Source organism: Anopheles merus, chromosome 2L (genome assembly GCF_017562075.2).
Source record: "Anopheles merus strain MAF chromosome 2L, AmerM5.1, whole genome shotgun sequence".
Taxonomy (NCBI): domain Eukaryota; kingdom Metazoa; phylum Arthropoda; class Insecta; order Diptera; family Culicidae; genus Anopheles; species Anopheles merus.
In genome coordinates this window covers 28,661,991-28,674,622 of record NC_054083.1, presented here as the reverse complement: position 1 = coordinate 28,674,622, position 12,632 = coordinate 28,661,991, and the positions used below count along the sequence as shown (strand labels likewise).

General features: G+C 38.1%; 6 protein-coding genes across 6 annotated transcripts; all 6 read right to left on the bottom strand.

Annotated features, from left to right (window-relative positions):
* Window positions 1-568: 568 nt before the first annotated feature.
* On the bottom strand, window positions 569-1,174 carry LOC121591658 (cuticle protein 19-like). Its single transcript, XM_041912398.1, has one exon. It carries the CDS (start codon window positions 1,116-1,118, stop codon window positions 732-734), a length of 387 nt encoding a protein of 128 aa, XP_041768332.1. The 5' UTR covers window positions 1,119-1,174; the 3' UTR covers window positions 569-731.
* A 1,715-nt stretch (window positions 1,175-2,889) lies between these two features.
* LOC121591655 (cuticle protein 19-like) lies at window positions 2,890-3,329 on the bottom strand. Its single transcript, XM_041912395.1, has one exon. It carries the CDS (start codon window positions 3,277-3,279, stop codon window positions 2,890-2,892), a length of 390 nt encoding a protein of 129 aa, XP_041768329.1. The 5' UTR covers window positions 3,280-3,329.
* A 1,446-nt stretch (window positions 3,330-4,775) lies between these two features.
* On the bottom strand, window positions 4,776-5,277 carry LOC121591651 (cuticle protein 19-like). The gene has a single exon (XM_041912390.1). The coding sequence runs from the start codon at window positions 5,221-5,223 to the stop codon at window positions 4,834-4,836; it is 390 nt and encodes a 129-aa protein (XP_041768324.1). The 5' UTR covers window positions 5,224-5,277; the 3' UTR covers window positions 4,776-4,833.
* Window positions 5,278-7,147: 1,870 nt separating this feature from the next.
* On the bottom strand, window positions 7,148-7,665 carry LOC121591652 (cuticle protein 19-like). The gene has a single exon (XM_041912391.1). The coding sequence runs from the start codon at window positions 7,611-7,613 to the stop codon at window positions 7,224-7,226; it is 390 nt and encodes a 129-aa protein (XP_041768325.1). The 5' UTR covers window positions 7,614-7,665; the 3' UTR covers window positions 7,148-7,223.
* A 1,530-nt stretch (window positions 7,666-9,195) lies between these two features.
* Window positions 9,196-9,686, bottom strand: LOC121591666 (cuticle protein 19-like). The gene has a single exon (XM_041912407.1). It carries the CDS (start codon window positions 9,631-9,633, stop codon window positions 9,454-9,456), a length of 180 nt encoding a protein of 59 aa, XP_041768341.1. The 5' UTR covers window positions 9,634-9,686; the 3' UTR covers window positions 9,196-9,453.
* A 1,578-nt stretch (window positions 9,687-11,264) lies between these two features.
* Window positions 11,265-12,576, bottom strand: LOC121592305 (cuticle protein 19-like). Its single transcript, XM_041913703.1, has 2 exons — window positions 12,499-12,576; window positions 11,265-11,642 (listed from the first exon to the last, which is right to left on the bottom strand). The coding sequence occupies exons 1-2, from the start codon at window positions 12,574-12,576 to the stop codon at window positions 11,265-11,267; spliced, it is 456 nt and encodes a 151-aa protein (XP_041769637.1).
* Window positions 12,577-12,632: the final 56 nt, after the last annotated feature.

Here is a 12,632-nt window from a genome sequence, read left to right as displayed (position 1 = left end):
CGAAAAACCAAGTACTTCAAAAATGCATGAATTGTATGAAGCCGATTGGAGGTTGGTAGTATCTTTTTCTTTAAAAAAAGGCCACTTATCTAGCTAATATTTGACGATAGAGTGCTAAAATGATGAGTTATCGTTATTACTCATTAGCGTTGTCAAAATGCAGCATTTGTTCTTCGTGTGTCGATATGTTGAGGCGATATATGAGGTTTCAAAGAAACGTTCAGATAGCCTCAAATTAAGCATGTATCAGGAGCATTGCATAAGAACGATAAATTGTTCGAGTTAGGGCCACCACCACCAAAGGTAAGTATGAGTAAATGTAAACTGCTTTGCGTAATATAATTGTATTTCTATATTTCTTAATTCTACACAATTTACGTGATGGAATATTTGTCATCAAAAGTTTTATAGAAGACTACGAAAAATTGTGGATACAATTCCAGGTCCAAGAAGGATTCATTCATTATTTTCGCCGATTGAAAGCACCATGTGGTGTAAAGGAAAACAAAAAATGGACCAAAAACATAAATTTCTTAATGTTAAATTTTATTCAACTGCGGCCTGCGGGGATATTTTCTACTCTAATCAGGCCCGCAACCCAAAACGAGTTTGACTCAGTCATCTCGATAACTTTAACTAATAACCTGTAAAAATACATTTTAGCTTCACTTTGTATTCTTTTATTTAAATCACATAATAAGGAACATTCTCGGATCAAGTACATCTATATCCTAATGATGATGCTGGTACAGGTTGCCGTTGGCGTAGCTGCTTCCATGTCCATGACCGTGTCCACCGTACGAGTGTCCAGCCTCATGGTGTCCATACACTTCCGGGTGGTGAGCATGACCCACTCGCTTGACGTGCGCCTGGAAGCCGTTGTGCTTGTCGGACGAGTATTCAACCACTCGCTCAGTTCCATCGGCTTCGTGAAGGGTATATGCTCCCTTGACGACATCTCCATCCCGATGCTCCCACTGGCTCTTGTGGTCTCCGGTGTGAAGATCCTTTACTCCATACTCGAACTTGTAGCTGGGATGCGAATGATAGTCCTCGTGCTCGTAAGAAGCAACGGCGACGGCCAGCAGGGCAAGGGCGGCGATCGTGATTTTCATCATGTTGGAGTGATTGACTTCAATACTTCACAAAGAACGTTTCTGTATTGTTAAAGCTTCACAAGCCGACTGTTGCTGTTTGGTGAATTAGCCAGTTCTTAAATACCACCCACGACTCTCACAAACGCGGTCGCTCTTACTAAACCACTTGTTACGTGGCGCAATCGAAAACGCACAGCCTTGCATAGAATTAACACGAAATCAACCAAAAACCACGCATGCTTTCGGGCTGCTGGTGGTGGGTTTTGGTCTACAGTATTTCACCAACTCACTTTCTGATTTTCATGCCACGTATAGGTAGGGAACCATTTATTGATTTGCTCGAATTAAAGCAATATATCTGCTCATATCTCTCATGAAGCAATGCTGGCTCACCGCATTGTGCATACTGAAACTGCGTAGTATACGTTAAAATTGTTCTAAACAATATTTAAAGGTTGTTTGATGAAGAGCTGTCATTAAATTAACCATTACCGCTAGACAGTTATTTCGAATTATTTCTTTTTGCTTATAAAGTTTTACAAATATTTAGTATGCATTTAATTCCATAGGGTGTTTTATTGTTTGTTATTTATGTTTTTGTAGTTTGTTCTCTTTTTTAATGATATTTTCATTGTCTAGCGTAATTGCTCTTTGATTGTTATCTGTTGCATTTGGAATATTAGTTTGCAAATCTTTTCTGAAACACTATTAATATAGGAACCCTTAGCTCACGAAATTCTAAGTAAAGTAGAGTGTGCGGTGGCTCAATGACATTTAAATGAATAAATAAATGAATAAATTACTAACCAATCAATTCATTTAAATCATAAGAATAGTTTATTATCAATCTACCAACACATGTTCATAGTTTAGAAAATATACCTGATTTGTATTTTATCTAATAAACCGAATCGAAAGAGTTCCAAGATATTCAATTAATTATGTAAATGTTATAATATAATACCGTACTTTAAGGCATTATATATTATTGATATGGTTGTATGCTTACTTAATTTTTTTTTTAAACATTTAGATACATAGCAAATGTAGTATACGCTTCTGTAATTAGAACATTCGTTGATAACATAGGATAGAACAAATGGCCAACATTTCCTTCCAAAATCAAGTAGGTCGACGAAATAAACTGCAATTACGGAATAGTATCAGTGAGCCGAACAAGATGGAATCCTTTGCCGAACCGTGTATAACCTCGCAAAGAGAAGAATAAGAATAATATTACAATACGGTAAATGCAATTACCGAATAAAAGTCACGGGATTAAGTACTATTCAGCCCGTTAGTAATCATGCATTTCGAAATATCTCATCACGCCCTGAAGCATTAAACCAAAACCGAAGAACTGGGATGGTATTCGGGTAAAAGTTAAAACATTAGTTTACTTTTTCACAGAACGTATTTTCATTTTCAATGTTTGAACATGTCAACAATTTTACATTTTATCTATTATGATCAAATCATAACAGAAGACAGTTAAACACATGCTCATATATTACCGTCAGCTTGTTATTTTATAGCCTCATTGATCTTGGCTACTTTTTAACGCCACAAATTTATCACAGTATTTCTAAACACACGTTTAACAACTAGTGTTTTTATATATGTGATTAGTTCTGACGGTGGTCGGATAGTTGTTGATCTCAAACATTGCACAAAAATGTGCATTTACTGCTAATGAAACGAAAATGGTCCATCAAAACAGGGAAAAACACAGCTACTAAAATAAAAACCAAATATGCTTAGCAATTCAACAACATTTATTCGCAAATGTTCTTTAGTGATGGTGCTGGTACAGGTTGCCGTTGGCGTAGCTGCTGCCATGCCCATGACCATGTCCATGGCTGTACGAATGTCCAGCCTCATGGTGTCCATACACTTCCGGGTAGTGAGCATGACCCACTCGCTTGACATGAGCCTGGAAGCCGTTGTGCTTATCGGACGAGTACTCAACCACTCGCTTGGTTCCGTCGGCTTCATCCAGAGTGTACTGTCCCTTGACGACATCTCCGTCCCGATGTTCCCACTGGCTCTTGTGGTCTCCGGTGTGAGGATCCTTTACTCCATACTCGAACTTGTAGCTGGGATGCGAATGATAGTCCTCATGCTCGTAAGCAGCAACGGCGACGGCCAGCAGAGCGAGTGCGGCGATCGTGATCTTCATCATGTTGGGAAGGTTTCTTTGGTTTGTAGGTTGGTTGGTTGTAGATTGAGCTGTGGCTGGCGGTTGACTGATGGCGTTTGTGTTGGGTATGAGGGCTTAAATACGAAGCGAAAGGAGTTGGGCATGAATTTGTGGTTTCCTTTCGTTTATTTATGTTTGGCAAGTTATAGCATGACCTTGCAAGGCTGTATGGAAATTCTTGGATTGTATTTTTGGGATCTTTTGCAACAAGTTTTTAAAATGAGTTTGTTTGACGGCGTCTTTAATGGGTATTTATGTGTTTTTTGATTCGCTGAATAATATTTAAATAAAAAAATAAACTCATTAGCAAGAACACATAATGCATAAATAATTTTTTTGAAATTACGAACGATTGTTGTGTTACATTGTTGAAATAAATGTTAAAACAAATGCGCTCAATGAAGTAAATGGATGTGATGGGAGCGCTAAACTCCCACACATATATCATGTAAGTGTTGTGTTATTTTTTGAATGATTCTGTTACTCCAGTGATAAATTTGTTTAAAAGTACCTGACAATCACTGTGTTCAAGGATTGTTCAGTTATGTTTGTTGAATCATACATAAATCATGAATAAAATATATTTGAACAACATATTAGGCGTGATAAGATGTTGATTTATTTTTGAATGATGTTTTGGTATATATCTTTTTCTTATTTTTGCTTTAGTAGGAATGATTTGGATAGAAGTACTTTTAATTAGTGTATAGTAATTGAATTCATACATAAATATTGACTACAAAGTTGTTTTAGTTATGCAAATTTATTTATTATGGTATTTTAACGGAACGGACCTGCCGTTTAGCTAGTATTTTATTTACTTGTTTCCAATGCACAATGAAGTCATCCAGCATAGAGATACCTTAATAAGTTTCACCAATTTTTACTTTCCTCTAAATATTCTAACACTCGGACTGATAGTAAAATGCAAGCAAACGGAAGATGTTTTCAATGTAGAAAAAATCAATTTATTGACATCATAGCTATTTATTGTTGTATTAAAACATTATGCCCTAGACGGTTAATGAAGGATTTTTGGAATAAATGGGTTTGGATTTTACTGTAAAGATATATTCAGTTATTTCTGTTGTAACTCTGATCCAATCAAAGTTTAAACTAGTAGCAGTGATGGCAGTAAACATAAACCAAGTAATTGAAAACTTTTCTTGCTCAAAAAGCTAATGAATTAGAAAGGGCAAAACAGAATTTAAGGTATGCAAACAAACATATTTGAAAAACAATTGAAATATTACTCGGCATCATTTTCATTCATGATGGTAATCAATCATGAATCCTTAATCAAATTAAAAAGGTGTAAACAACAATCGATACTAAAAAAATATTTATAATACGCTGTAAAAATATACAATATCAATATCACTGAGATAAAAAAAGAACCGACTATCAAACCAAAGAAAACTAAAGATGAAAATGTTGATTGATTGTAGCAAACAAACTACGCAAATTAATTACTGAAAAGGTAACTTTATTCATTCGTATTTATAGGAACTGAAACGGAACTATCACAGATAGCTATCAATGGTGATACTGGTGCAGATTGCCGTTGGCGTAGCTGCTAGCATGTCCATGACCGTGTCCATGGCTGTACGAGTGTCCAGCCTCGTGGTGTCCATACACTTCCGGGTGGTGAGCATGACCCACTCGCTTGACATGAGCCTGAAAGCCGTTGTGCTTGTCGGACGAGTACTCAACCACTCGCTTGGTTCCATCAGCTTCATCCAGAGTGTACGCTCCCTTGACGACATCTCCGTCCCGATGTTCCCACTGGCTCTTGTGGTCTCCGGTGTGAGGATCCTTTACGCCATACTCGAACTTGTAGCTGGGATGCGAATGATAGTCCTCATGCTCGTAAGCAGCAACGGCGACGGCCAGCAGAGCGAGGGCGGCGATCGTGATCTTCATCATTTTGGGAAGATTTCTTTGGTTTGTGGATTGGTTGGATGTTGATCGAGCTGTGGCTGTCGGTTGACTGATGGCGTTTGAGTTGAGTATAAGGCCTTAAATACGAAGCGAAAGTGGTTGGGCATGAATTTGTTGGGTATGGTTTCCTTTCGTTTATTTATGTTTGGCAAGTTATCGCATGACCTTGCATGTGTGCGTAGCATGGAATGAATCGTACGCCTTAGAAAATGGTCGCAGTTTCATACGTGAACATGAAGCTTCAATTTTCGAATCCTTGGATTGTTCCTAGGTAACGGATATATGAACAATTTTGATTTTGTATAAGTTTTAAGTAATCTTTCGCTAATGTGTAGTTTCCGTGTTCTGCCTTACCAAAATGTATTAATTTCTTTTTCATATAAAATGATATTATAATAATCGTCTAAAATATAAGCATTCAATCAAACAATAGTATAAAACATAACATGTGATGAACACAAATTCAATCTTCAATTACTGTTCGTTGCCATTTATGCTACAGATGCTTCTACATGTACATCTATTTAAACTATCTGTTTTTGTCTAATGATAAATACAAATAAAAAGCTAAAATCATCCAACTTTAACACCCCAGTAACAATAGATGTTGAAAACGGTGTGTCCATAAAGAAACATACCAATTGACTTGGTCTTGTTGGATATGTAGTTTTACAATCTTTTGGAAGGAAGTACATCTACAAATTAGGTTTGTACCGGAATAGTTTAATTGATTAAGCCTAGGTTCAACGCAGGGCATAAACACGTGAATCCTACTTTTTCAATCAAATGAAATGCACAGTATAGAAAAAAGAACGACTAACACTCAACATTAGGAACAGTTTATACATCGTAAAACCAAACTGGATCAGTATATGCATTATATCGCAAAGCAGGAACATATTATTCATTATCACCCAACACAGCTGCAAGGTGACAAGAACCAACGTTCTTGCCAACAACAGATAAACGAAACTAACTACTAGATAAAAAAACTCTTATTTAGCAAACAAACATACATCCCAGATCCCTCTGGGAGTGTTTGAGTGGTGCATCCTCCGGACCATCTTTGACGGTGTGTTCGAGCATGAAGTGTAGGGGAGAAGAATGAACCACAAGCTTGCTGAGCTGTACGGCAAACCGTGAGGATGCCGGACTCATGCCCCACAAAGGAGGTGTTCGACAGCGATTCGCAGTTTGGCATAAGGTGCAGGGGAGCACAGCGAACTCGATGGCTGGATCAAGTGAAGCGAGACGTACCGAAGAACGGGTGTCTACATGGATGGCAGGCTGCAGCCAGAGACCGAACGTCCTGAAAAATGATTGTTGGCCGGGCCATGTCACACCAACATTCTCTATCGTGAGCAGGCCAACAAGAGAGACATACAATCCGGACTTAAATATAGCAAACCCACAACCTCAGATGAGCATAAATGAAAACGTCACCGATATTGGCAAATCAAATTCGTTCAGACTGTTAGCATACGCATCCTACAAATATAATCATCCTCTCATTTCAATAGCATGCAGAGTCGCCCAAGGTAAGGTCTATTTTGCTCCAACAATTCTTCTAAGAGAAACCCCTTACAGATTTCAATGGTCGGCTGAACGATCAATCGCCGGTTTCAACCAGATCACTCTTTAAAAATTTTCGCATTAGTTTGACCTACGTCACAAAAAGATTGAACTTCCTTTAGCAGTGGTCAACGGCCTGCGTGATCAGCGCGAGTGATCGATTACAATACACTATGAAACAAATTGTTGAAAGTTAATAAACAGAAGAAAATGTACGATTAAAAAAAAGTTTTTCCATCGATACAATTACCAAACAAGATACACCAGATACGATAATAAAAACAATGAGCCAATATCCTTATGGCCATGCAAAGTGAAACAACAGATATTTGTTGAGTAAAATCAAGTTATCACCCTCAATTTTATTCGTCTTCAAATCACAGAAACAATTGCGGAGCTACCACAAATGCTCCTTAGTGATGATGCTGGTACAGGTTGCCGTTGGCGTAGCTGCTGGCATGGCCATGACCGTGTCCATGGCTGTACGAGTGTCCAGCCTCGTGGTGTCCATACACTTCCGGGTGGTGAGCATGGCCCACTCGCTTGACATGAGCCTGGAATCCGTTGTGCTTGTCGGACGAGTACTCAACCACTCGCTTGGTTCCGTCGGCTTCATCCAGAGTGTACTGTCCCTTGACGACATCTCCGTCCCGATGTTCCCACTGGCTCTTGTGGTCTCCGGTGTGAGGATCCTTTACTCCATACTCGAACTTGTAGCTGGGATGCGAATGATAGTCCTCATGTTCGTAAGCAGCAACGGCTACGGCCAGCAGGGCGAGGGCGGCGATCGTGATCTTCATCATGTTGGGAAGGTTTCTTTGGTTTGTGGATTGGTTAGATGCAGAGTAAGCAGTTGCTGCCGTACGACTGTTGACGTTTGAGTAAGGTAGGTGGGCTTAAATACGAAGCGAAAAGAGTAGGGTTGGAAAGTGTGGTTTCCTTTCATTTATTTATGTTTGGCAAGTTACTGAGTGACCGTACCCGGTAGTATGTAACTGCTATAGTTATAGGTTTATTAACGTTCATAACGAAGTTGTCTAATTACTTGTTGTGCGTTAATTAGTAAATGTTAACAATATCGATGCGTGATAATTTGTTGATCAACAAATGGTCAATGCAATTTCACCGTTTGCTAGATTTTTTATTGTTAACTGTTGTTCACAATATCCCAATACTTAATTGAGAAATGTATAATCCAGTTCTACGAGACACAAAATCAAACAGCATAAGCTTACGCTGACTATATGGTAAAGTGACACATCAGGGCCGGTCTGGTGGTACAGTCGTCAACTCGTACAACGTAACAACATGCCCGTCATGGGTTCAAGTCCCGAATAGACCGTGCCCCCATACGTAGGACTGACTATCCTACTATGGTAACAATAAGTCACTGAAAACCAAGCTCTCTTCACTAGTGGGTACTTGGCAGGCCTTGACCGTCAGCGGTTGTTGTGCCAAAGAAGAAGAAGCACATCATAGTATGTATTTTTACTTAGAAATTGCAAAAAAATATTTTGGATTTTTTTAAAGATTTGTTTGGGTTTTCTGTACAATCACTGATGCTAAAATAAGCAATTGAACGAAAATGTTTAAATCACTCAAACATAAATAAATCGCTTAATTTACTACATCCATGTAAGGGATGCACAGAACACTAAAACATATAAATAAGCGACATTCGCTTTAAAATGATTCCTTTGGCCTCTCAAGGTCATTTTTTAAATTGCTTGGTAGTGAACATATTTAAACCATGAAATTTAAAACATTTGTCAGTTTATTGAGCATGTCAAAATGTGAAAGTATTGTAGTCTTTTGAATTTGTATTTATTGATTTTATTGCATATTATTATGATATATTTTTATGACCGATAGATAACATAAAACTCGCTAGTTTTTTAGTATAAACAAATCTAACCATTTTACTTAAAATGGACGTGCTAGTTTATGTTTTTAGGTTGTCACAGTTTTGCAGAATCAGCTTCAATAATAAAACTGATATTAAATTAGGTTTTATAAGATTATTTGGTATTTATTCCTATTAGTACTATCCTGAAGAAACTTCCCATTCAAAAAGATAAGTTAATTTATTTAAAAATACGTGTTTTACAAAAACGATTTCTGTAACCACCATTTCCCGAACGATTCTAATATGTCTAACATAAATCCTGCAAGATCAACAACAATCGATAGCAAATTCAACTTTAAAAACAATATTTATAATGCAAGTAAAAAAGTAGCTCTCCAAAATCGTTGAAGTAACACCACAAAAAACTATCAAACCAAAGAAAGCTTATGAGAATTTCATAAGGCCTCAGCTTTCCTATAGAACATAGATTGATTGTGACCAAAACAAACACGCAAATGTATTTAAAAACAGTAACTTTATTTCATTCGTATTTACATGAACTGAAACGGAATTATCACTAATGCATCTCAATAATGATACTGGTGCAGATTGCCGTTGGCGTAGCTGCTAGCATGTCCATGACCGTGTCCATGGCTGTACGAGTGTCCAGCCTCGTGGTGTCCATACACTTCCGGGTGGTGAGCATGACCCACTCGCTTGACGTGAGCCTGGAAGCCGTTGTGCTTATCTGACGAGTACTCAACCACTCGCTTGGTTCCATCAGCTTCTTCCAGCGTTTACTGTCCTTTGACGACATCTCCGTCCCGATGTTCCCACTGGCTCTTGTGGTCTCCGGTGTGAGGATCCTTTACTCCATACTCGAACTTGTAGCTGGGATGCGAATGATAGTCCTCATGCTCGTAAGCAGCAACGGCTACGGCCAGCAGAGCGAGTGCGGCGATCGTGATCTTCATCATGTTGGGAAGGTTTCTTTGGTTTGTAGGTTGGTTGGTTGTAGATTGAGCTGTGGCTGTCGGTTGACTGTTGGCGTTTGAGTCAGTTATGAGAGCTTAAATATGAAGCGAAAGAAGTAGGGCGTCGAATGAGTGGTTTACTTTCATTGTTGAAAGTTTGGTGCATTTTCCAGTGACCTTGCGTGACAGACATGTTCCACAGAAATTCTAAATGCTGCTGTATTGAATTTCAATATCATTTTTTATTTATTGTTTAGAATAATGATTATTAAATTAACAAGTTTAGGCTCAAAACTAGGACCGCTACGGGTTCGTTATCAGTTTCTGGAAAAGTATGAGTTTAGTACCAGTTCAAGGATCGGTATGGCTTCAATATCATCACCAGGACAGGTATGAGTTCGGTCAAATCATGGGTGACCATAAATACCATATATGAATGAGGTATGAGGATAGTTCATTTATGCGGTCACATTTAAATAAAAGCATTTTTTTTAATTTCGTAACGTAAACCCTGTAACAGGACCTAATTGATTGATAACCTTTACATAAGTTCTTTGAAGGTTTGCAAAAATGTACTTCGGATAAAAGGTTACAACTAATATGCAGTTAATTTGTCAAAAGTGTATATGTTTTCGTGTCAAATTAAATGCAAATGATAAATCATAATTTAACTGATTTTAGCTCACTTCGTCTTGATTTTCACACTGAGCAAGTAATGCTAACATCAATTTGAAAACGAAAACGAAAAACAATTTGTTTTTGGTCGTATTTCTCCTGCGTGAAGCTAGACAAAATAATCATAAATGAATAATTATGTTCAACAATAAATGAATCAAAAAAGGTCTATATTAAGATATGCTATACAATTTTGCATGGTAGATATACAGTTGCTGCCGTCATCTGCATCTAGTACTATGGAATTTGCTATAAAGGTTGTTTTGAAGGACTTTTACATAGAAGGCTATTAGAAGACTGTAAGAAGGACCCAATTGTAAGACAAGCTATCGTTGTGTGGTTTCATTAATTAATCACAGAGATTCAAGCTCTTGAGTGACATAGGCAGACTAAAACCAACAATGAATTGATGCATTTTCGAGGTAGAAAATATAATGGACTTTAATATAGAATGTAAAATATAAAAAGCATTAATTGCACATTTTAAAATAATAAAAAAATACAAAACAGGATAAACAATGCCAGAGGCCGGTCTCGTGGTATAGTCGTCAACTCGTACAACTTAACAACACGCTCGTCATGGGTTCAAGTCTCAAATGGACCGTGCCCCATACAATAAATAAATCTTGAATTTAAAAAAAGGAATCTAATCGTAATAAAATTAACCATTATATTTAAATTATTCATTATCGTCAAAAATGCAATTCGAGTTGCTTCTCCATATAATACACTATTTTATAAATTAAACTATTATTAATAATTGTAAATTAAATAAATTATTAATTAAACAAATTATTTATTAATTAAACAAGTAAATAGAAAGAGAAATAATTTCTGGATAAATACTTAAATGATTGATTTCAGGAATGGAAAAGTACAATTACATTTCATAGTATAAAAACTTGGTTTTATTTAGTTCATATTTTTAGGAATCAAAACGAAACGATCATAGACGCTCCTTAATGATGATACTGATGCACGTTACTGTTGGCGTAGCTTCTGGCATGCCCATGGCCGTGTCCATGACTGTACGAGTGTCCAGCCTCGTGGTGTCCATAGACGGCCGGATGGTCAGCATGGCCCACTCGCTTGACGTGAGCCTGGAAGCCGTTGTGCTTGTCGGACGAGTACTCAACCACTCGCTTGGTTCCATCAGCTTCATCCAGAGTGTACGCTCCCATGACGACATCTCCGTCGCGATGTTCCCACTGGCTCTTATGATCTCCGGTGTGAGGATCCTTTACTCCATACTCGAACTTGTAGCTGGGATGCGAATGGTAATCATGGTCGCTGTTGTCAGCAACAACAATAGCTACTATGGCAGCAATGAAGATAATCTACATTTATTTTGAAAATATGTATTATAATTTCAAGTTAACATACTGCCCTACACTTGATCGTACCTTACACAGCATAGTGTAGTGTTTGCAATGCTTGCTTTGCGGATTCTGAATGAGAACTTATGCTAAAAGTCATCATACCTTCCAAATTCATAGCACCATTCGTTGTTTATTCGTGAAAGTCCGTCCCTCGTTTTGTCATTCACACGACACCACTCTTCATGATGAACCATACATGTTATTGCATTTTATTTTCTAACAAATCACGAAAACATCGCACTCACAACAATAACATCTACTACAGCAGTAAGTAGTGGCACGTGCCATAGACCCATCCTGCAAATAGAGACCCTCGGCGTTAAAATGCTCCCAACAACTCCAAAAACACAGCCACACACAAACAACCGGTCTGTAACCGGTTCAGATTTTAGCCCTTGCCGTATACATATTTTGATTTAACGCTCGAACAAACAGCAATGTACCCAATTACTACCAATACCATTCGTATGCACTCCACTGTATTGTACGCATACGCCCGCCCGATATGTTTTCACATGTTTGTAATCAACCGACTCGCTGTAGGGCATCGATCAGGAAGTGGAAATCGAAAACCCGATCGGTTGATATCTTTAAAAATACGTTGAAGTGTGTGTCTTATGTACGCAAACTAATATTTTTCACCCTCTCTACTTTTTCGCAACCAAATCACAAAGCTAATATCGCGCGAGCTTGAGTTTAAATTTTGCCTATTTTTTTCATTTATCGCTGTTTAAATTTGCCTGTTCTTTTACCTAAACCATTGGCGAAGTCGGCAAATGCTCGACCCGAACACCAACTCACTAACACGACTAACCTTCTCCGCTCGATGCCGCGTGTCCACATCACCGGCACAGGAAAGTGCAGCTAATTTAACGATTTCGTCACCCGTCATTGGGTGGGTGCGGCGAGTTTTCCCTCAAGCGCAGCCCACCTGCTCGCACGCGGGGA